This window comes from Chanos chanos, chromosome 12 (assembly GCF_902362185.1).
Source record: "Chanos chanos chromosome 12, fChaCha1.1, whole genome shotgun sequence".
NCBI classification, from domain to species: Eukaryota; Metazoa; Chordata; class Actinopteri; order Gonorynchiformes; family Chanidae; genus Chanos; species Chanos chanos.
In genome coordinates, this window is record NC_044506.1 from 17,157,626 (window position 1) to 17,181,291 (window position 23,666).

The window sequence follows — 23,666 nt, forward strand, 5'->3', positions numbered from 1 at the left end:
AATGAGAGTGATCTCTCTCAGGTTTACAGTGCCCACTGTCCATTTGGAACAAGTCTTCACTGGATGGTGCGTTGAACACGAAAACAACAGGAGCCACGGGCGTCGTCTCGGTTCCCGAATCTCGTTCTCGTCAACCATTTATGAAAGATTCCCGGAGGGAATCTTGAGACCTCATCTTACATCACTGCCGTCAATGAAGCACTAACTGAATGAAGGTCTTGTGACAAAATGCGGCTGCAATCTCACACACTTGCATAACACACTTCAAGGTGCACTGAAGCCAGCTGAGTAAGAGCCCTATAGAGCGCTTGTGTTTCCTTCTTTTGGCAGCTATCTGCAGACATGGTATTAGTTGAGTATTTTATTATAAATATATAAAATAGACTCTGATGAAGATTGTTAGATTTCAGTCTCTTATATTTATATTTATATTTATATTTATATTCATATTTATATTTATATTTATATTTATATTTATATTTATATTTATATTTATATTTATATTTATATTTATATCTATATTTATATTTATATTTATATTCTCGATTCTGTACATTCTATTTATGCTCATGTATATATATATCCCCTATAAATCTCCCTATAGTACCCCTATATTTACCTTACTCCATTGTTCTTATTGTTATTTAACTGTTACTCTGCAAGCTGGGCTGGCCCCGAGCCCAAGAATTTCATTGCTGATAACGTTGCCTACATTGTTATCTAGTAAATGACAATAAAACTTGAAACTGAAACTAAAGTACTATATGTGTTTAATATTTTTGAGACAAATGCAAGAACTATGTTCCAATTTTAAACTTATATATTAAAATGGCATCTCTTATTTGGACAGACAATATAGAGACTTCAGTGTCTCCCATTGAGATTACCCTCATGGTGCTTTCATTGTTTAGAAGTAAGGATACGCTACTGTAAGGATCTGAGCATTCATGTGTCATGGGGAGTGGAATGGAAATAGTTTTAAAGTGAGAATACTTGATGGAAATGTTGATATTCAAACAGATTTTTCTTTCAAATCTGCCACTGATTGACTTAAAGCATGATTCATCTCAAACTTAAACCATTTGTAACACTACAGTCAAAAGGCAGAGGACAAATTTGTTGAACTCTGGTGAGAGTAAATGCTAAAAAAAAGACAGACGGAATTGAGATCTTAATTTCTGTTCCAGGAGTTGTCATGTGGATTTAAATTATTACAGTTTTTTTTAATATCTTTATGTGTGTCTGTTTATTTCAGTTCCATCTCCAATGCTTTTAAGTTTGACCTTAGTGCGAAACACCCTTCTTGATCAGAATTTGCATTCTTACTTTGTAAGAAACAATGTGTTCTTCTTTGAATGGAAGAGGGAGAAAAGGTATCTTTTTTTTTTTTTTTGCGTATTTTGTGCATTAGCTTGTGAAATTTCCTTTTGGACATGCTTTTATTGTGGTGCATTTGGAGCTGGATGCTTCATACTTGTTTAATTTCTCTCTCTCTCTCTCTGTTCTTTTCTTCACAGTTGTCGCTGGTTCAGCCTGACTGCTTCGTTAGGACTCATCATTTGCATTCAGATTAATTATCTAATTACCGGCAAATGTCCGGCGGCCACCCCACACTCCAGCTCGTCAGCTCAGAGCCTGTAATTATTTTAATCATTTACTTTCATCTGGAGCGTTCCTGCCATACTCCTGTGTTTAGAGGCCATTCTTAATTACCCTGCCAAGACACTCTTCCCCTCTTTTCATGAGAGAGAGAAAGAGAGAGTGAGAGAGAAGGAGAGAGGGAGAACAAGAAAGAGCCCGATGGGGACGTGATCCAGAAGCCTTGACAGCACCATGGAAACTCCCAGCTTTGCTGGTTTGCCTGATTGTTCCCCTCTCTCTCTCTCTCGCTCTCTCTCTCTCTCTCTTTCTTTTTTCTCTCTCTCTCTCTCTCTCTCTCTCCCTCTTTTCTCCCTTCTCTATCTCTCCCACTCAGCAGCCCCCCACTAACATCCTCCTCCTCCTAAAACTCTCTTTCTCTATATCTAGCTCTCTTTCCCTCTCTCCTCTCCGCCATCAACACCCCCCCCCCCTCACCAAGCCACACACACACACACACACACACACACACACACACACACACACACGCACACTTCCTCCCTTTCCCCCCTTTATCGCAAGCACACACAGGAATCGCCTCCGGGTCTCATTGCTCTGACTGCTAATACATTGACACACATGCACGGGCATGCACACACTGTGACACACATCATGCACAAAGCTCTCTGCAATCTGCTTGGAAAATCTATACCCCTCTCAGACTCTCCTTTACTGAAACACCCATCATATGTGCTATCCCTCTATCTGGTCACTAACCATCTGAGGGGAGAGAGAGAGAAAGAGAGAGAGAGGGGTCAAACCCTTCCTCACCACTCCATAATGATGCCTGTTAAGCAGCTTGGAGCGAGACACACTTGCCATAACTTCCCCTGGTCTCACACTTTAATTGGGCCCTTGAATATCTAAGTCATACTGGATGAAAGTTTAATGGAAAGATGATTATCTACCAGTGTTTGGAGCTGTCTTTTCATTGTGAGTTTCGTTGTATGAAAAAGTAGTCTACATGCATAAGAAGACCTAGTTTCCCCCCAAGTTTAAGGAGTTACATGAAACAAATAAGAATGGTAATTTTTATAATTTGAACTCAGCAAGCAAAACAACAAGAATGATCAAAGACAAAAACACTGTCCATTAGGACTGTAGCAGCATTTAAGCCAACATTCTGTTCCACTCTGATAAAATTAGAATTTTTCATATTGTTCTAGTTAAAGAACATCAGTGCTTCTGCTAGATATGTAATGATAAAAGAGCAGTGCTGTGTGTCGACAGATACACGGTTTCTGCTGTGGACCAAATGGAACACATGTCTGAATTATGGGGATTATGGACCCATAGCCCAAGGGTAGAATTTTTGGAATGGCACATGTTTTGAACACAGATTAACCATGGAGGTGATACAAGGGCAGAAATGGTGAATGAAATTCATGAGTTAAGAGGGGGAGCCCGCCTTACTCCTCCACTTCACGACCGAAGATACACACTACATGACAGCTCAGATTCGAAGACTACACAGTGTGACCTTTGATAGCTTTTGTAAACTTATAGAAGGTTTCACTCTCTGACTTTTCAATTAATCACCGAGCCCGTGTGTGTGGTTGATGTGTCGTTAAAACCCTCCGTTTTATTGTGATACAGTCAATACGTCGCCGAGAGGTTTATCTTCTTAAGACTTTTTTTGTCTGTCAGAAAGTGGTGTCAAGGGAATAGGCAGCATTGACGTGTTAAGAACGTGTTTAAAGTTGCAATTTCAGAATTTGCATTCTTGAAGAAATGTGCTGCCGGTGACGGCGGGGCAGCTTTTCGGTTTAATCTGCAATTTCACGGCGTTGAGACTGGACTGGGCTGCGCCCCCAGTCGCTTTTGTTCTTGTCTGTCGTCGTTTAGCGGCGCTTTGCTCTTCTTAAGTGGGAGAGGACGTTCCGAAAACCTGGGCACGAGAGATCACTTCATCTGAAGGGGTGAAAAAGAGCAAGCTAAATGGAAGTGACAACCTCTGAAAAAATTCCAACCAGCAGCTGTGCGGATTCGACATAGCCGGCTCCCCCACCTCCGTCGGCCTTATGACCCCCGTGCCTGGCACACGCACCTGCCGCTCCCAGGCGCGCTTTCACCGGCAGCAAGATTATCCAGGGGCGTGGTACGATCGGTTTGTTCTCAATGAGAGCTTGTGAAAACCCCTTATGCGTGAAAGAGCCCCCATTCACCCGCTATTGTTCAACACATTTTTATGGGACAACATTGGCCATTATGAGGTTTCGAGATTTACATGGGACTCCATAGAGTGGTATAATCCTTTCAGGCAGTGAACGAATAAAAGTTAAAACCCGCTGTTTTCATATTTATTAGCTGGTTAAAGCAGCCGAGGCAGCTGAACCCACCACAACCAACAGGCTTTCTCTCTCACCCATCTTTGGAGGGCTAAGTGCCCTGCGAACCGCGTGGCGGAAGTCCACTGGAAACTGTTTTCAACACACATTTTATAATCTGCTGAAATTAAATAACGAGAACATCATCATCATCATCATCATCATCATCATCATCATCATCATCATCATCATCATCATAATAATAATAATAATAACAATACATTATTATTATTATTATTATTATTATTATTATTATTATTATTATTATGATTATGATTATAATTATGATGGTTATTATTATTATTAGAGCCATTCGTGTGTAATCTATCTATCTATCTATCTATCTATCTATCTATCTATCTATCTATCTATCTATCTATCTATCTATCTATCTATCTTCTCTTTGCAGACAAACCTCCCCATCCACTTTATCATACACAAGCCTCAGGCAGCAAACATCCTCGATTCCCCCACCACCCCCTTTCTGTCAAAGCTGATTGTTTCCACGCCGACAGAGTGCTAGAGGCTAGTACACTGTCATACAACATCAGGAAGAGGAAAGGGGAGAGAGGGGGGGGGGGGGGGGGCTAGAAACGAGAGGGAGATACTATACTTTAGCCCGTATGACCTCATATGGGAGTCTGTGTGTTGTGGTCCATTCTGAGCTAGATGCGTTTAATAGAACATGAATAATATTGCCTCCCAGTGTTCAGAAATGGCCACTACACCCAACGAGAACCAAAACTTAAGCTTGTTACGTATCCGCCTGTGGTGTCGCCCCCTGTAGATGGTAACCTATGATAGTGGACCTGTTATGTTCTTATTTTATGCCAGTGAATGTTGTGTGTGACCGCTCTTAAAGTGAGCAGTTGATGATGTATGGATACAGAGTTACAGAGACTCATGAAGCGAATCTAAATTTGACCATGTTTATATAACTTTTGAAAGAATAAAATTGAATGCATTTCAGTATTTTACTAAGTACTTGTTCATTTGAAATACCAAGTGACGAGTGCAACTAAGTGCAACTAAGTGCAACTCTCTATTTGAACAAATTCGTTTTATTAAAAAAGAATCGTGCATTTGGGGCCGAGACTAAAACTTATTCAAGTATGTTGTTTTTTTGGAAGATTTTTTTTGAAACTTTATTATTCATGAACTACGCAACGAATATATATATATATATATATATATATACAAATATAGAAACCTATATGAAACTCTTCATGATTCTCCTAAATTTGTTGAAATATACTTTAGAGATTTTGAATTATTCAATAATATAGACCTTTACAATGAAACCAGATGTATAACCACTTACTCAGTAGGGCATTTCATATTATTTTTGCCTTGCCGTCAGACAACTTCAGACAGACGAGTAGGTTGCATGTAGGGTATTTGTGAAGTTAAAACAAACAAACAAAAAAAACAGTTCTAGATCCTAATAAAGGTGGACAACTTTAAACAATAAACCGGAGAGTGGTGTGAAGGTTAATCATGCGCGTCGCAAACCAAACAAATATCTCACAAACAAACAAACAAACTCAAACTCAGGGGCCTTTCACAAAATATTCCTGAAGGGATCGGGCGACTAACGAACAGGTGCAACACATCGCGACTATCACTGGGTCACAACCAAGAGCTTGAGTGATACACGGAGCAGCCACCTTGATGTTTCACTTGTGCACACGTCTCCTCCAAACAGCGGTGATAATTTCACAAGTGATACCGTTGTATATATTTTGAGCTTGTTTTAACAATACATTTAGCAGGTCTGATTCAAGAAGGAAAAGTTGTCGTGTCCCGCAGCTCTCTCGTAAGTTTGCTCGTATCCACCAGCGGAGGGGTTCCGTTAGTCGCGCTTAGCAGGGCCCCCTCACACGCTGCCTTTGTGTCCCGTCGTGTCAATTATACAGTGTCGCTTTTGAAACTGAGGGATGTCATCGGTGTGAAGAGTGTGTGTTAACATTGCAACACTGCAGAGAGCAAGGAAATATTTTGGAACCTCAACATAGTAGGACAACAGTGAACATCTAGCCCATGATCCCTCAACCAAGCGAGGCATCCAGAAACTCTAGACGCGCCTCGGCATATAATGTCAAAACGGTTTAATTATGAACATCTCTTGACTGCTGTAAAATAAACACGCTTAACACTCCTTGCTCACACTATTAGAAGTTAATTGCGTAAAATGTTTTAAATGTAGTCAGAATCTGCGAAGAGTATTTCTTAAAAGTTTAAATATGTATGTGCAGTTTGGTGACACTAGCCTACTGCTTAATCGTTGCACACCTTTGAGCTTAAGGAAACAAAGTAAACGTGTAATTCTCCCAAAATGCACTAGCCATGGCCAAGGGACAACAGATCAGTATGTTAATTCTGCAATACATTTTCACAGTCGTGAAGGCACACAAGAACGACGATAAGCTTAGAACATAAGTCCATGCTGCTCGAGTTCGGTAACAAACCAAACGGATAATCCCCGTTTTGCCCCGGGGTTTGGCTGCTCAGTGCGACTGGGACTGGACCGTCGCTGCTTACCGGGCCGGATAGGACCCGGTGCCCAAGGGCGCAAGCTGTCAAAATCCCCTAGGGATCCGGACCAATGCGACTCGTGCCCTGCAGACCTACTTTGACTATGGATTAAGCGGCAAACGACGGTATCTGTGTAAACACACACACACACACACACACACAAACAGCGGTCTCCGCCCGGGGCAATCCGATCTGCAGTGCCATGTATGCTACTTAAACTAATGCACAATCTTCGTCGAACTATCGCTGTTATCCAACACTCTCTTCTCAGCCGTGTGATAAGAGAAAATCACGAACACGGTGGCGACGTTATTAAAGAGACTATTGTTCTTAAAGGTCGTTGGTGCAGTTTGGAACTGTGGAGAGGAAAATTTACATACTCTGAGGAAATTAAAAACAGCGTCTAGTAACCTTCCAAAAACACATGACCGGACAAACTCGTCAAATATAATTTCTTTTATTAAATACGTGAAGAGACGTGTGATAGAACTTTTTACATTAAAGATACATTAAAGATATGCAGTTCTTCGATAAACTTTTTTTCATACAATATAAATATGACATAATTCTGTATTTGGCTGATGATTAGCGGAGCAAATTTGGCAAAAATAAAAAAAAATTAGAGCGCATAGCTCTGAACAGATCTTTTGGTGGGCTTTTAATAAACACCTGGGCAAGACAGCAATGAAACCAACCACCAACTAACTTTTTTTTTTGGAGACACAACACAGACACTTTTACATAGAGCAGGAACATTTCAATGGAGTTTTGATTTTTTTTTTAAGAGTCACAGAAATAAAACAGAAGATCTGACATAGCACATGACACTGCAAATCATTTGTTCCTGTTTTGGTCGATCCCATGACTTGATCCTGTTCTTTTTTTCTCTCCCGTTATTGGCTGGCGGCGGCTGCACCCATACGTAACAGCTCTTTTCTGTGGGTGAGGATGATGTCAAAGCTGGACTGGAGTCGGTTCTGCTGTTCCTGAACTCGGCCTTGCAGGGTGCGGACCCAGCGGATGAGGGCCAGGCGCCGGTACATGATCAGCTGTGCCTGGTGCTTCTCCATCTCTCGGGCCTTGAACCTTTCACGGTCCTGCAGGGTCCAAACAGCTTCCATCAGGTCAGGCAGCTCAGAATTTGGATCAGTGTCTGAGTCTGAATAGGCATCCTCTGCTAAACCGGCGTCTCCGTAACTCTTCCGACGCTTCTCTGCCTTTTTGAGATCCGTGGTCCCATTGCCGTTCTCAGGTGTCGGGCCCCCGACACATATGCGATCCCAGATGGAATCAAAGGCGCCTCCCCTAGCTACCTCACCGCTCCCCGCGCTCAGAGGAGTGGAACTGCCGCTGGATCTGTAGCTGAACTCAAAGTCCTCGTCGCTGTCCCCCCAATCCAGGATCTCATCCTCCTCCTCTTCTTCCTCTCCACCTTTCACAAACTCCTCTGGTTCTCTCCCCTTTTCATCATCACTCACTCTCCTCATCTCTTCGTCAATCTTGCCTTCCTCTGCACCGTCAGGAGGAACTCTACCACCAGTATCTTCTCCACTCTCGATCTCTGGAAGGGGCTCCAGTGGGCTCCAGCAGGGGAGACGGGACAGGGGAGACAGGGGTCCTGGACCATAATAGTTGGTAGGAGGTGATTGATCACGGCCCAGTGGGCCTAGCGCACGGGGTCGCACTTGGTTGCGGTTCTCATCTCCCATCAAAGCGTCATCCTCCCGTCCTAGAAAGTTGAAGTTTCCATCTTTCTCAGCCTTCCTGTTGCTCTGTGCCTGGCTGTTACTGAGGAGACGCAGCGAGGAGGGTGGGCCTCCAGGCCCCTGTCCTCCAAACACGGGGTTCACAGGTCGATCTTGTTGAAGCATTTTTGATCTTGCTTGAGATTCACTTGCCCTTTTGAGAGAAAAGAGTTAGAGAGAACTGAAGAGATGACCACTCTCCCGAGAATCCAAAGCTAACAAAGAACATTTCATCACTGAATTAGGCAGTACTGACAACACACTTGACATCAAGTACTTATATATAATGTCTATGGACATCAAGTTAGATTTGACAGTAAGCCTGGGTTGTTTTAATCGTTTACTAAAATATTTGACCTAATAGAGCATTGAGTTTTTTTTTTCTCTTAATTTTCTCTGTTTACACTAGAATAGATTGTACATTTACTCGTCTACGAGTACGGCACTTCACGTCGCTGGCGTCTGTGTGGTGCTGAAGGACAGCAACCAACGTTTCTGAGCCGTAAAAAATCCAAGGTTGCGCTCGTGAAATAGCCCTACAGGTCACTGATTGAGTGTATAAAATCGCCAATTCTGTAACACTTCAGTCGAGCGTTGACAGATTTTTCACTCGGATGAATGTGGAACAGGCCTACACCATATTTCTGACTGCATGGTATCCGTGGCAGAAAGCTCAAGGCGCAGTTTTTAAATAGCAAATTAGACGACGAATTTTGTCTAACTAGTGCAAGTCAGCAGCATCAGAACAGCCGATGCCCGAGTGAAAATAGCACTAATGGACTAACCGGGAGAAAAACAACGAAGCGGATGTTAAACCACGGTCGCCAAATTTTCGATTAAGAACATTTGATGTAGCAATTAAAATGCGTAAAATAATTTATCGCAAAAAGCACTATACTGTCAATGTAAGAGGCAGGTTGGTTGGGATTAATGCCGCTGGAAGCTAGCGTTACATAAGAGAGCTATGTTATTCCCTCACCCCATCTCTCAGCTCCTCTCTCTCGGTAGAAATTGCCCAGCTCATCCGCTTTCAACCACAGCAAGCGTAAGACTAGCAACTATTTTCCTTTAGCGATTGCATGAACCATTGATTGACATAAAAATCTGTTAATTTATAACAGAGGGCCTTGTCTTACCGTTCGATGGGATAAGTTCGTGGACGAACAAGATACGGTGCCCTCCCTGTTTTCCCCTCCTCCGATCGACCCTCTCTAGCGATGTTTATCTTTGATTCCACCTCTCTCTCCCCCTCCCTCCCATCCGCGCTAACCGTTTGATAGAACGGACTGCTAGCCTACCATGACTCACTTCCTAAACTGGGTAGGGGCCGCATAACTGAAAACCAGGAAAGTGAACGGAAAATAGACTGCGTCAATGCAAATTGCATCCGAGCAGCCCAATTTAGTTGCTCATACCAAAGGCTGTTCGGAATTCCGAGACCCTACCCAAACTAACTATATCGTTACCGAACTCGAGCAGCAAGATGATGATCAGGCTTTAATAAACAACTTTGAAATAACGACTCTCAGAGCAATAAAATGATTTCGTGATGTCCAAAACTGTGACAGATCAGAGTTTTTTTTTGGTCTGCTGTACACTTCATTAAAGCTTGGTAGAGCACATCAGACGGATTTAGAAAGTACATTCCCTCCCATCCCATGACAAGCGATGGCTGCCGGCAGAACCACCCCCCCCCCCTCCCTTCTCTCTCCTCAACCCGTCCAACAACATCCCCATTCAAGCGCTGCACCTCCGGGCGGTCTCAAGCACCCCCCCTCCCACCTCCTCCTCTCCATCCTTCAATAGTAGCCTTAACACATGAAAAATACATCAAACAGTGCGGCTGCCCGCCGGCCCCGTCACATGCAAAATCATCTACATCAACCAGAGGAGTCGGGCAAGAACAGAGATTGGAACAGAAAGAAAAACAGCTACAGAGATGTGAAAAATAACTATAAACATGTTCTTTCCTATCTAGAGCTTTCCGTCAGATGGTCATCTTCGTGGCAACAAGTAGTGTTCTAAAATCAGTTGTGGATACCATATACGTGTACTGTAGGTCACTCTTATACATGGGAAAAAAAAAGACATCTTTATGAAACAAGCGCAGAGACGCTTATCATTCACCCAATGTGATAAAGCATTTGTTTGGTTTTGCAGCTGCCTGGAGAGATGACCCAGTTCTGAGCTCAGTGGCATGTCTCCACCAGCACCCAGTCCTTACAGTGACAATGCCTGCAGGAACCTACCCATGGCAGTGCTGTCAAGCCAACACAGTGAGATGTGGAGTGGCAGTTTCTGTACATACAACCAGTTGCCCAACAGCTCTCTCTCAAAACAGAGATCCTGCATGGCTTGGCAGCAATAACCAAAACCAGTCATTAATCTTGACACCGATGATTATCCATGAGAGAATAAACTGCTACTGGTGAGAAAAGCGCTATGATTATTATGTTTTCAGAGCCTTATTACTATTATTTTTCTCCCCCTCCTGAAACAAAAGCCACACTTGATATTTTACTAGGACTGTAAAAAAAAACAACCCCAAAACAAAACAAAAAACCCCCGGAGGCAATAATTAGCACGCGGGGATGACAGGGAGTACTGGACGACTACTTTCTGTAACTTCACAAAAAAAAAAAAAAAAAAAAGAGAGGATAATCACAAAGAACTTTGGGGCAAAAATAAGAGAGTATATGTGGATCCTAAAGCGTGGCTGATCCATCTCAAACCTGTAGAAAAACAGTGCCGATTTTTTAATGAGCCAACCTCCCTAGCTGCCTCTCTCCCCAGGAACACTGGACCGGCTGATTAACTCTCTACCGCACTAACACACACTTAATGAATGACTGAGATAAAACAGGGGGTCAGTGGGGGTCTACTCCACAAGGCCTGCTAGTTACTTAGCTATTCGTTCTATTAAACTTCAATTAACTCCGCCTTGGCTAACAGCGCTCCCAAGTTTCAGGTCAAGATGAGAGAAGCTGTTTGAGCCTTGAGGTACTGAGAGACACGCTAGTGCAAACCGCTAGCCTCTAAATATATTCTCGTGCTGCTGTTCCTGTTAGCTTACCGTGTGAAGCAGACTGTATGGGTGCGGAAAAAATGGATGAAGAGAAAGAAGAGTTGTAAATGGAAGAAGAAGGAGCAGTTGTTCTGTTAATGACGTCGAAAAACAACTTCAGATGTTCACTCATGATTAAAATAAACTTTAATTTACAACTTTTATTAATAAAACACAAATAAAACCCTTCTAAGTAAAACAAAACAAACCCACCATATTTACACGATGAAAAAAAAAAATTAAACAGCAAAAGTGAAATTCAGGGTATTCAGTTAGAGTTAGGAAGGACTCAAGTCAATTTAAAAAAAAATGATTTGATTTTGCAGTATATGTGCATATGTGCGAATATGATTGTTGGTTGTTATGGATACAGAGAGAAGTGAGGTACGATCAGTTCTCCAGGTAACTGAAAACACTTCTCAGGGGCCCTGTACGTGGCAATGAATTTTCCAGACAAGGTCGTTTGGCTGCAGGATTCACAGAGTTGATTTGTCCCCTCTTCTTCATCTGCAAGAGTACGTTAACATGTTAAAATGATTCCAAATTACAATACACGCCCCGTCCCCCCCCGAAAACCCCAATACAAAAAAAAAAAAATTGTGCTAAAAAACACAAGTTATTTGTGAAAACATACAGTCAATTAAAACAGCCAAACAAAACTGGGTTTATTATTACTCTAAATATACGGTGACTTGAAAGCATTTCAAAATGCAAACAATTTCAATTTAGACACAGCTGTTTGTTTGAGAGCACCGCTGATTTCAATAGATCCCACTTAGAGCTATAGCTCCGCCTTGTGATGGATTTATATAATTACATCCACACAACACATCCACCACTTAGATTTCTCAATCATCTTTGAGTCTACGAGAACGGAAAACACTGAATGAAAAAACTCAAATAGCACACCAGAGTGCAACACCATCCTGTCAGTATAGGTACCTGTTTCTTTGGGGCTTCTGCAGCACTGGACTCTTTCTCTGGTGAAAGAGTCTGGAAGAGGAAGCCTCGGGTGTTGCGTGGGGCTAAAGGGTTACCGTCTGAGATGGAAGCCAGCTTTTGGAGCACCGCACGGGGCTGACTGAGCAACGAGCCCCTCTTCACCTGAGAGAGAATCACAGATCAAAGCTCTCGAAGCTCTCAGAACTCTCCGGGAAAAAAAAAAAAAAAGTTCCGGCATTACTGATCTACAGTCCTGTGCCGTAATGAGCCGGGCAAAGAGAAGCAATAAGCTCCAGTGGAAAAAGTCCTTCATCAGGAGTTTGGGCATGTTTATCCTGCAGCTTCACCTACTCAAAGAAAAAGCAGTTCCACACACACACACACACACACGTATACATACCGCTGCAGGTTGGATGGGTCTTTGGAAGGGGTTGGCATTAGGAACCTTCTTTTCCTGCAGGGGCACAACAGGGACCTCTGAGAGAGAGAGAGAGAGGGAGAGAGAGAAAAAAAGATGAGACTTCAAATGGGAGAAACATAGTTGGAAGGACACACACACACACACACGCAGTTTTTCTGTCCTGCTCACCTTTTTTCTGCAGTGTCTTGGCAGTGAACTTCTTTGCCAGTTTCATGAACTGGCTGTCTTCCTCTCCGATCCCTTCCTCATCCTCCACATCTTCCCCTTTCTGACCCTTGGCTTCAGACTGTCGGAGACAGGACAAGCACTATAAATACAAACACACGCGCCCTGTGGTACAACGCACATGTCCTCTCTCACACGGACACAGACACGTACCTGCTCTCGAAGCCACTGCTCCTTCTCAAGTCTCTCTCTACGTCTCTGCAGCTCTGCCTGGTCCAGCTCTTCATCCTCCTCCTCTTCATCACCGTCTGCCCCGACTCCGCCAAAATCAAAGCCATCATCTGCAGAAATCACAGGCAGGACACGTTAGCCTTCGACATCAGTGCCAACATAACGGTTTCACATCCTCATTACCATAATATTACCATAAGCTCTATTAGCTCTTTTCCACTAGGACGGTGCTGGTGCCCGTGCCGGTGCGGAGCCAGTGCTGCCTTGGTGCCTTTTGAGAACCGGCCCGCATTTTCACAGGTTTGGGAACCGAACGCTACATAGCGAAAGTTTGGGTAATTTCCACGGGGAAAAAATAATGTCGGACAGAACGCATCTGCTTGCTTTTTATAAATTTACTTTTACACTAGGCTTCCACACAGCGAAACACCTCACAAATTTTGCCCTATAACTTTTCTGTCTGTCTGTCACCTAGCTCAAAAGTTAAAACGAGTGTTTAAATAAAGGTCTGCAGTGGTCTATTTGCACCAGCCAGAGCCAAGAGAGAGAGAGTCTTTTTCTACCACTCTGGGTCCGACTACGTTCATGTAACATGTAAACAACAGCCCGTGTTGATGTAGACACAAACTGTTGCTCATACATCTTTTAATCATATACATATTTTCATGCTACAAATAGCCTTTAGCCTACCGCTACTTGGTCAGACGGTTTTTGTTACTCCCGCCTCTCTAGAGAACGTCACGTAGCAAACACGTCAAACGCTGAACTGATTGGTTCTCACATGGTTTTTATTTGCACAGCCTCTGACGTCAGCAGTTCCAACTTTTAGGACCAGCAATTCTGTGGTGCCGTGCCGGTGCCAGCTTTTTGGCACCGGCACCAGTATTTTGTCAGTGGAAAAGTGCGGCCCCGGTGCTAGATTAGGCACCGGCACCGGGGCGGTGGAAAAGGGGTATATGTATGAAATCACTAACCCTCTCTAGCCCAGCTCTCACGTTTGAGGTGAAGTCTTTTTTCAGTTCACTCATCTGTGAGTCAACTTTTCACATTATAAAAAAAAAAAAAAAAAAAAAGGGAAAGAGACAAAGAGAGAACTCACCGATGTTTTTCCAGCGGAAGCGCCGAGCCCGACCAGGTCCGTCCGAGTGCAGGTCCCCGTCGGCGAGGTAACGCTCTTGGTAGAGGCGCAGACGTCGCTTGTCATCGTCGAGGACCTGTTTCCTGTAGAGCAGGAAGTGAGACCGAAGCTGTAATGTGTAATCTCGAGAGTTTTGCAGTTTCAGAAACAACAGCACTTCTGTGGCCAGCGCTGGAGAAAACACACATACAGCCTAGATCTTGGGGTTTAGATTGCATTACTTACATGTGGATTTTGTTGACTTGATCCTGGAGCTCCTCATCTGAGGGCAATTCCTCCTGCAACTCCTCTTCCTCGTATTCATCACCTCCCTCTTCATCCTCATCCTCGCTACCGATGTCACTGCCGGACAGCTCAGCCTCCGAGTCCACAAACTCATCCAAACGTCTACACAGGGAAAACAGAAAAATTAGAGACGGTCCCACAACAGCAACTCTGGGTAAATGTTTTTAGTATTACAGATTATTATGGACGCTACCATAAAAAGCTATTTATTTACTGGCATGAAGGTGAAAGTACTCATTATTTGGTGGTGAGAACTGATGACTAGGAAGAGATGATCACCACTCTTTGTTTGATTCATTAAAATGTTACTCAGTCTTTTATTAAACCACAATAAAAGACTTACAGTTTCCTCTTCCCTCCACCAAGCCCAAACACAGCCTCCCTCTCCTCCTCCTCCACGTCATTCTCATCTCCTTCCTCAGCATCCTGCTCCTCATTGTCCTCCTGCAAAGCACCACAGAGATGATGCAGCACATGGGCATAAAAACATACACAGGACACAGAGAATACATGCTTTACTTTAGAACCTAAAAGAAAACTGTGCTACCTGCTCACTCAAGCTTTCCACATCAGAGAGGAGTCGAAACTCACAGTCTCCTTCCTCCAGCTCCTCTTCCTCCTCTTTCCTACAGACAAACCAACGTTTAGGGTTTTTACAATGGGAAGCTGAAGTCAAGTCAGTATCTAGATATCTAGATATAGTCAACAAAAACAAAAGTTTCTCCTCTTGTAAGTGAAGTTTAGAGGTTGATATGGTCGTACTTGTCTGAGGCCTGATTGGCTGTATGGTGAGCAGGGGAGGAGACAGAACGCAGGGGAGATCCACCTAAGAAAATCAGGGTATTGGCATTACTCAATGTTATATACTAAAAACACATTTGCAATACAATACAATAGCCCGACACATCCAATATCACTTTCAGCGTGCAAATTATACAATGACAATCGGGGTGGGGGTGGGTGTAAACTTTTTCTCCTGGGCTATATAGCATGGGATATATAAATGTTTTGACCTCACGAACTGTTGTTTTTACCTCTTTTGGGGGGTCAGACCCCCCGCGTCCCACCCGTAATTTGAACCCTGATCACATTCCCGAACACTTACCTGGGCTGGTGAATTTGCCTGAGCAGAGAGCCAGGAGTTCGTCCATCTGTGTGTCTGAACTGCCCTGACTCTCCGCCTCCTGCCTCTGGTCCTTGCTCTTTTCCTCGGGCCTGTCCGCCGACAGATCTGGCTGTGTGGCAAAACCTCCGGAGCAGAGGCCTAACAGCTCATCCTCTGCCCTCTGCTGGGCGGTTTCAGGCTGGGCGGCGGGCGTGGCGAAGCCCCCTGAACAAAGGCCCAGTAATTCGTCCATGTTGCCGTCCATGGCGTTCTCGTCCAGGCTGTCCAATAGGAGCTGGCGTTTGTGTGAACGCCCGGGCCCGCCACGCGGCCCCACGTTCAGGAAGCCGTCGGCGTCCAGCAGCTGTGAGTGAGTGTCCTCCTCCAGGGAGAAGTGGCCCTGGGAGTCACCTCCCCCGAGAGGCCCAGCCTCACTCGGGGATGGAGGAGCATACAGGTCCTGAGAGTCCTCCACAGGCAGGGAGAGAGAGGGCTCCGACAGCTTACCAGAGCTCTGAGCACAGGAGAGTGAGAGTGAAGCCACATCAATGTCTAAATATTACCAAATATAAATACACAGAGAAGCGAATGCATGGTGAACTGGCACAAAAACCATAAGGAACTGCCTTATTCTGCTTGCAGTCGGGCAGCTCACCTTGGACGCAGAGCCCAGGAAGCTGGGCCTGAAGAAGCACGGTGATGGAGAGCGGAAAACGCTCGAGGACACGCCTCTGCCAGCAGCTTTGTTGACTGGCTGATAGGATGGAATCATGGAGCCAATCAGCTCAAAGCTGCTGTTGTGACTGTTGTCCTTGGTCAAAGAGAGCGCATCCTCTTCCTCTGAAAAACACAAACAGGGAAAGTTAAATTGAGATCTAGGACCTTAAAGCAAGTTTAGAAATGTAAAAAAAAAAATAGACTACTACAGTTAGGGCTTTGAAAATATAATGATGACATAACTGTTGCCTAAATTGCAGAGACAAAAAAAAAAAAAAAATCTCACAAGTACAGAAACTACAGACAGTGAATCCTCTGGATTAGCGAGAAAAAAAAAATCAGTACTATGAAAACAGTAGAATAATGTCTTAGGCAAGTAAGGATATGGAATCTCACCCATTTTTGCATCGCTCTCTGGACATGTTGGCCCAGACTTCCTCATGCCATCTCTGATCGAGGGAGAGACATAGATTAAATCTTCACTCAAACACAACCAACCCATGAACAAAAAAAAACACACACACACACACACACACATACACTAGGGCTGCACGATTTGATAAAAAAAAAAAAATCATATTGCGGTTAGATGGAAACATTTTTTGTGATATGATGAACAACTAGATTAGCATCTCATAATTTTGCTTAGTTGTCAAGACTAAAATCAGATAAAGGCATAAAACCACATTTTAAAAGGATGTTCTGAAATAATTGTCAACTCAATAAAAATTTAAAAATAACTCAATGAAAAAAACAGACTGTTTATAACCTTTCAAGAAAAGGATTTCTCACAGAACGTCACGCATGTAAAGGCACTAGCAATTGTTTGTTTTAGTTCAGGTTGGCTGTTGACTTTTTTTTTCCCTTTCATACATAAATTCATCATAAAGCAAGTTGTCACGAAGCATAGGATAATGCCGAACACGCTGTCCAGAAAACGAATGAACAAGCTGGAAGCGAAACAGGATGGCCTACGCCGAACGCACGTTCACTGATTTAAAACGGTGATTTTACATTTTTGACTGGATGTACGACTGATGTACAGATATACGAGCTTGACACTTGCCAGCCAATCAGACACGTGTATTTTCCGTTGTCACTTTATATTATGAATATATTTCATTCAGTCGCCACCTTTTTTGCGGTTTAGCAATTGCATGCGGACATATTGCGATTTCGATTTTAATTCGATTCATTGTGCAGCCCCAACACACACACACGCACGCACACGCACGCACACGCACAGAAGCAGATGGTACTCTCACCCAGTGCGGGAGCACGAACTGCCTGCAAACAGCATTAGGGTGCCGTCACTATCCGGGAGAGAAGAAGGACCCTTTTGTGCTGGGCTTCTTGTTTGTAGGGTAACACTGCTTCCCGCTTCGTCTTCTTCACCAGCATCATCCTCTCCACCATCACCATCTTCACCATCCCCTAGCAGTTCATCAACACCCTGTGGATTCAGAGAAGAGCAGAAAGAACAAATTAACAAATAAAATACAAAGCAAAACAGAGAACAACAAGGTTAAATCCCCCTCAAAAACCCAGGTTGTGTAATTGCGTTTTTTAGCACGACACTTATGCATTTAAACTAAAACATTCTAGGGTGGCACAGTATTTCCCATGAGGATGAATGAGGAGATGAAGTCGTTCTAAAAAATGTCTGAAGAAAAGGTGGTTAACTTGTACCTCTTCGCCCTCTGACTCAGTCATCTCTTCCTCTTCCTCCTCCTCTTCGTCGCAGTCCTCGTTGTCAAGGCGGTACAGCGCTGCTCTCCGCTCTCTCTCTTCCTGTCTCCGGACGGCCATGGCCTGCTGCAAGCGAGACTTCAGCAGAGTCAACTTCTCACCTAGAGAGAGAGAGAGAGAGAGAGAGAGAGAGAGAGAGAGAGAGAGAGAGAGAGAGGGAGAGAGAGAGAGAGAGAGAAGAACACACAGGCAGAGAGTGTTGGGGGACGGCATGCAGAACTGACACAGTACTGTAATGCAGCATGTCTGTGGGTGGCTCACCTGGTTTAGTGTGTGTAGGTTCCTCCTCTCCCTCAGTGACCGTGACAGTAACAGATTCAGCGCGGAGCTCCTCCTGGCCAGAGGGGGCAGTGTCTTTGCGCACTACACTGAGCTGCAGGGTGCGTTCTCCTTTGACCCGTGCAACGGGTTGGACGTGGCGTAGGAAACGTTCCTTCAGTGCCTCCAGAGCTACACCAGGACAGCGCACAGACCTTCAGTTACACTGTTTCAGCTATTCACATTACTGCTAAACACCACTACTTCTCTGGAGAAACATACTCTGATAATTGCATTTTCAAAGCTTCAGTCGATTTATGTTTGAGCCTGTACCACTCCACAAACAGTAATATAGTCATTGTTTTTGCACTTGAAGTCCAAAAGAAAAAAATAAGCAAATAAGCAAACAAACAAACAAAGATATTTCAGTTCAACACAATGAAATCCAGACAGACCACTCACCAGGATTTGCCCGTGCAGGCTCCAGCTGGACAAACGCTCCGTCATCAGCACACAGCTTTGGGACAGGAGGTGGGTGCAGACCAAGCTCCCGGAGCCTGGCCAGTTTATCCTTTTTCTGCTTGGGTTCCACTGGACCAGGCACAGGCAGAGAATCAGGCCCTGCTGGAGCTGGCCCAGCCTGTGAGGAAACACCTGCTGCAGCCTCAGACTGCTGACCTGCTTCCTCAAGCCCCTCTTGGATCTGGTTTGAAAGTCCAGCTTCCTCAGATTCCTTCACAGCAGGGCCAGCACATTCCACATCCATGGCAACAGTATCCTGGACCGTGGCGCTGGCTTCAGTTTCAGGTTGCTTTTCCACTGAGTCTAACGATGTTTGTGGTTCCCCATCATTCTTGGGGTTCTCTTGGTGTTCCGATGGTGCGCTTGGTGAATTGGACAAACTGTGGGCCTGGGCAGAAGATTCTGGTGCTGTCCCATGTGCTGAATTGGTTGGTGTGTTGGAACTGTGCTCGGGTAGCTGCTGGGCTGCTTTGGCTTGGATCTGATTGGCTGAAGGTGCTGCAGTTGCTTCTAATATACAGGCCTGGTATTTTGTCGACCTTGAGGGCGAAAGAAAATTTGGATTCTAACATGTTGTCTTAATGCTCAGGAAAGAATGTCAACACTCAGCTGAGTGAATGCGTATGTGTAAATATTAAAGGTATAAAAACATACTTCAGTAATGCCATGGCAGGACCCTCTGGCCGGGCTCTCCTCTTGAAGAACTGGTCAATGGTCTTAGGCTCTGGCATGTGGTACGGCAGTCCCATTGTACACTCTGAGGAGGCCAGAAAAGAAGAGCACCGAATGAAAGACCAAAGGAGAGTGAATGAGTGAGTATGAGAGAGAGAGAGAGAGAGAGAAGAGAGGAAGAGACAGAGAGAGAGAAAATTGTCAGTAGGGTGTTTGGTGATTAATTTGATTAATTCAAGTTCAGACACTGCGAGACAGCATAGCAGAAGACGACTGAAAGCTAACTGTCTTGCTAACCTCGTACAAGTCTCTGGCTCTCGCTGTGGAGATTTTTCAAGGCCTCTCTGCTGGCTCGAGCCGCTTTCCGCTCCTGTGAGCAAAAATTAAAGTGTGTGAGGAAATTGCTCATTTGCTGTTCTGTTGTTGGAAGTTCAAAAAATTGAAGGAATCCAAAAAGAAATGAATATATAACCAATAAAGCCTGTACCGTGCGCTGCGGTCTGTCCTCCTGCTCATCACCTTCTTCCTGTTCATAAAGATGTGACTGAAGAGAAAAGGCAACCACTCTTAAACCATGTGTACAACAAGGCAGTTTCAAAAGGCAGAGTGAGACAGTGCAGTTTAAAAGGCAGAGTGAGACAGTGCAGTTTGAAAGGCAGAGTGAGACAGTGCAGTTTGAAAGGCAGAGTAAGACAGTGCAGTTTGAAAGGCAGAGTGAGACAGTGAAGTTTGGAAGGCAGAGTGAGACAGTGCAGTTTCCAAGGCAGAGTGCAATGTCAACAGAAGTATCAATACTGCCAAGGTTAAAACGCCTAGCAACAAGGGTGGGGAGAGTTTTGAAATGATTATTCATCAGTGCCTCAATATGAACAGAGAAAAGTAACAGTAATGCTATGCAGCAAACAAACTTGCAACCAACTTCACCATATCTGTGGGTGTACAAGCCTCCTGTTGAAGCCACACTGTTAATCTGGACTGTTCTGTTTCCTAGCAGCATTAGAAAGTGCAGTGTAGTTCACACACAAACTTTGTCCTAAATTTAAGTCAGAGCTACACTATGCTCCAAAAGTTCCCTCACACTTGTTCAACATTTGTTTAAAACTGTTTAGACCTTGGGTTTGGAGCCTGTCCCCGCCCCATTGGATGATAACTATCACAAACACTAAACACTGCTATCAGACTGAGGAGAAAACAGGTAGTTGATCAAGGTAGAAAAAGCAACTCTATGCCACCTCCCATTGCACCAATACAGGGGTTTAAAAACTGTAATTGTCATGCCCCAAGTGCACATGTCTATACCTCTGAGTTTAATTTTTGGACACCAGCTCGTTCTGCCTCCATAATTAAAAAAAAAAAAAACCCCACAAGAATGTGTGAACAAAACAATTCTTCCCAATAAGAACTGCTGGTTTTACCTTATGATTTTTGACTTTCTGTTTTAGAGATGCTCTGATGGCATCCAGAGACTCCTCCTCAACAGGCTCCTCGGGGCCTGCAGTGTCATCCTCCAGCTGGGCATCAAACAGATCACTGTCCCCTAGCAGACAGCCACTGTCATTGAGAACCATGGGCACCTGAGACCAAAAAGAAAACACACAGTCACAATCAAATAAAGTGATACAATTAATTGTTCACAGAGCAATAACGACCCTCTGAAAACTTTTCTTTTCTTTTCTTTTTTTTTAAGCATTCTGAACCTCCTCTCACCGCTGATTTTTCCTTCAGGCGTTTCCTGTGGTTCTCTTTTTCCCTGCGTCGCTGGGATTTCTCCCTCCTTTTTCTCTCCTCCCTTTGCTTCTCCTCGGGTTCACTTTCCTCGCTGTCCATGGCTATACGGGACATTCTTTTACCCCTGGCTGCATCCTTTTTGCTCTCCTTCTCTCTGGTCTTGTCCACCTCCTCACTGCTCGACTCTGATAGGACGAGAGCCTCCGTCAGTCCGGGCTGCTCCGGTTCCCCCTCACTGTCGCTGTCCTGCAGGACTTTTCGACACCGCGCCTTCCGGTTCACAACAATGTCGTCGTCTGAGTCTGGAACATAATCAAATCAAAGTCTCAAACTGAACAAAAACACCCACGCAGTTCTGAAGAAAAAAAAAACAACAAAAAAACCCACCTAGAATAGCACCAAGTGGGTGTCTTTAATTGACAGACTTCTCAGTGGTGAATGTATTTTTCCATTATATGAACACAGCAAGAGCATTTTGAAAGGAACAAGTAAAGATGCGGGGGGGGGGGGGGGGGGGGGGGGGGGTGTACCGTGATTGAATTCAGCTGCACTTTTTGAGGCATTATTACATACAGCGTCACTGATAAGTGCTCTCTGCTGGATGTGTTAGAACATTTCCAGACTTTCGACCAACTCTTTTCCGTAAGAAAACAAATGTACCTTGTCTTTCATTTATACCGGTTGACTCAGCAACAGCAGCCTCATCCATGGGTGAGCCCATCCCGCTGTCTGAGTCACTCCCTGCTACCTCGGCCTCCGCTGGCTGTTCCCCGGGCTAATGTTGAAAATAAAGACATTTGACTTGCAAGGAAGATTTCAGAGAAATTTGATTTGTGCAGTTGACAACGTTTATGTTGCCTCAGGGGGCAGTAGGTCTTTGATATTTAAAGCCAGCGATAACACAAAAACTCTTCCTTGTTAGCCAGTGTCTCCAACAGAACATTGAAATGACATTATATCGTCATATGCAAGGTATACTTAAAGCCCGCCTGACAAACTAACTCATATCGAGATCCCGGCAGACGTACTGCCAACTGGGCGACCCATTCGATGCGATAACCCGGGTGGTCTAACACCAACGACCTTTCAAACACACTTTTACTTGTCTCTGTAAAGTTACCAACGGTGTCAAATCACATTAAAGTTGCACAGCGATCCACGGTTTGCTGTCGCCTGACGTAAATTTTTTGTGATTTCGCTACAAATGCACACGAAGTGGCCAGCAAGATTGTGTTAACTAGCTAGCTTCCTCATTCACTCACTGATGTAGTCTGCTGTGTTACATTTTTCTAGAGCTACAATTAAACTTAAGATTCAAGGAACGCATGATTTGAAATAAAATCAATGCATAAGTTGTCCTTTTCACAAATACAAGTAAAAACACATGGTCAATTGAGGTAGGAAAGGCGAACAGCCAGTTAACGTTACCCGTTGGGACAGAAGGCTCATCTTTGTCTTGTGTGCTCGCGTCTTACTCAAAAGGAGTCCTCATCTACACCCCTAAACATCACCAAATGTATTGTCACAATTGAAACTCTATTCTTAACTATGTATGCCTAAGTTGTAGTGTATAATGAAAAATTAATGTTTTCTGTTGCTAGAGTGCATCTATCCGTCTCCCGCCTGATCACCAAAAGTGAATAGAAATTCAACCTTTCGCGCGCAGACACCGAAGCGCCTTTCTTGGAGTTGTCAATCTTTCTCTTCGAGCATTACTATTGGCTCAGCTGTTGGCTGTCTCATCTGAAGCTCGTCCATTGGAGATAATTTCCAAGCAAACAAAATTAGATTGGTGCACATTTGGGCTCAACACAGCTGAGCCGAAATCCTTACTTTGTGGAAAATTTAGTACATTTTCTATACAAACTGGCGATAAGATAGAGGACCTTATAATAGGATCGCGCAAAACAAGGGCAATATGATCAATCAACAAATTCACCCATCGTTTTACAAGTGTACCTAGTGTAATTTTAAACCTTCTTAGTGATGAGAGTCCAGAACTCCAGTAGAACGGAGTGAACGCGACCCACTCATCCAGAGCTCAAGCGATACATTAACGATGCTTTCGTCATTATTTGAAGCAGGTGTCAACATTTACAATTTAATTTTAAAAATCAGTTTGTCATGTTTTTCATAGACGTTTGCAATTCAAGGAATCTAAGGAAATTTAATAACCCCATTTTATGAGCTGGGTTCTCACAAAACACTTACTGCTCAAGCAAAGGATAGTGACTAATATCGTGAAGGCAGAATTGATGATGAGTTTCTTAAAATGGCCGCTCTACATCTATTTTTCAAAGTAAAAGCGATGATTCTGGAGCGGACTGCCAGTTTGGGAAACATTTGAAAACAATTGCCCTATACAATTTGTGTGTGTGTTTCAAAATTTACTGTGTTTGTGTGTGTGTGTGTGTGTGTATTTGA

At 44.0% G+C, this 23,666-nt stretch overlaps 2 protein-coding genes across 2 annotated transcripts; both read right to left on the minus strand.

Moving 5' to 3' along the window:
* Positions 1-7,393: 7,393 nt before the first annotated feature.
* c19h1orf216 (chromosome 19 C1orf216 homolog) lies at positions 7,394-9,407 on the minus strand. The gene is made up of 2 exons (XM_030789472.1): positions 9,382-9,407; positions 7,394-8,399 (listed from the first exon to the last, which is right to left on the minus strand). Exon 2 carries the CDS (start codon positions 8,369-8,371, stop codon positions 7,394-7,396), a length of 978 nt encoding a protein of 325 aa, XP_030645332.1. The 5' UTR covers positions 8,372-8,399; positions 9,382-9,407.
* A 2,292-nt stretch (positions 9,408-11,699) lies between these two features.
* Positions 11,700-22,691, minus strand: clspn (claspin). Its single transcript, XM_030788539.1, has 25 exons — positions 22,671-22,691; positions 21,903-22,017; positions 21,222-21,544; positions 21,150-21,173; positions 20,930-21,088; positions 20,002-20,058; positions 19,812-19,884; positions 19,497-19,599; positions 18,783-19,381; positions 18,324-18,512; positions 18,003-18,163; positions 17,579-17,766; positions 16,710-16,762; positions 16,252-16,436; positions 15,597-16,110; positions 15,254-15,317; positions 15,039-15,117; positions 14,835-14,935; positions 14,432-14,593; positions 14,168-14,289; positions 13,051-13,178; positions 12,841-12,958; positions 12,655-12,728; positions 12,252-12,413; positions 11,700-11,816 (listed from the first exon to the last, which is right to left on the minus strand). Exons 1-25 carry the CDS (start codon positions 22,689-22,691, stop codon positions 11,700-11,702), a joined length of 3,891 nt encoding a protein of 1,296 aa, XP_030644399.1.
* Between the last annotated feature and the right edge of the window lie 975 nt (positions 22,692-23,666).

Coding starts and splice junctions, on each gene's coding strand:
- c19h1orf216 (XM_030789472.1), bottom strand. CDS start 8,371: ATGCTTCAACAAGATCGACCTGTGAACCCCGTGTTTGGAGGACAGGGG.
- clspn (XM_030788539.1), bottom strand. CDS start 22,691: ATGAGCCTTCTGTCCCAACGG. Junction 19,600..19,811: donor GAGCCAGAGACTTGTACGAG/GTTAGCAAGACA, acceptor TGGCCTCCTCAG/AGTGTACAATGGGACTGCCG. Junction 14,290..14,431: donor CAAGTCAACAAAATCCACAT/GTAAGTAATGCA, acceptor CCTGCTCTACAG/GAAACAGGTCCTCGACGATG.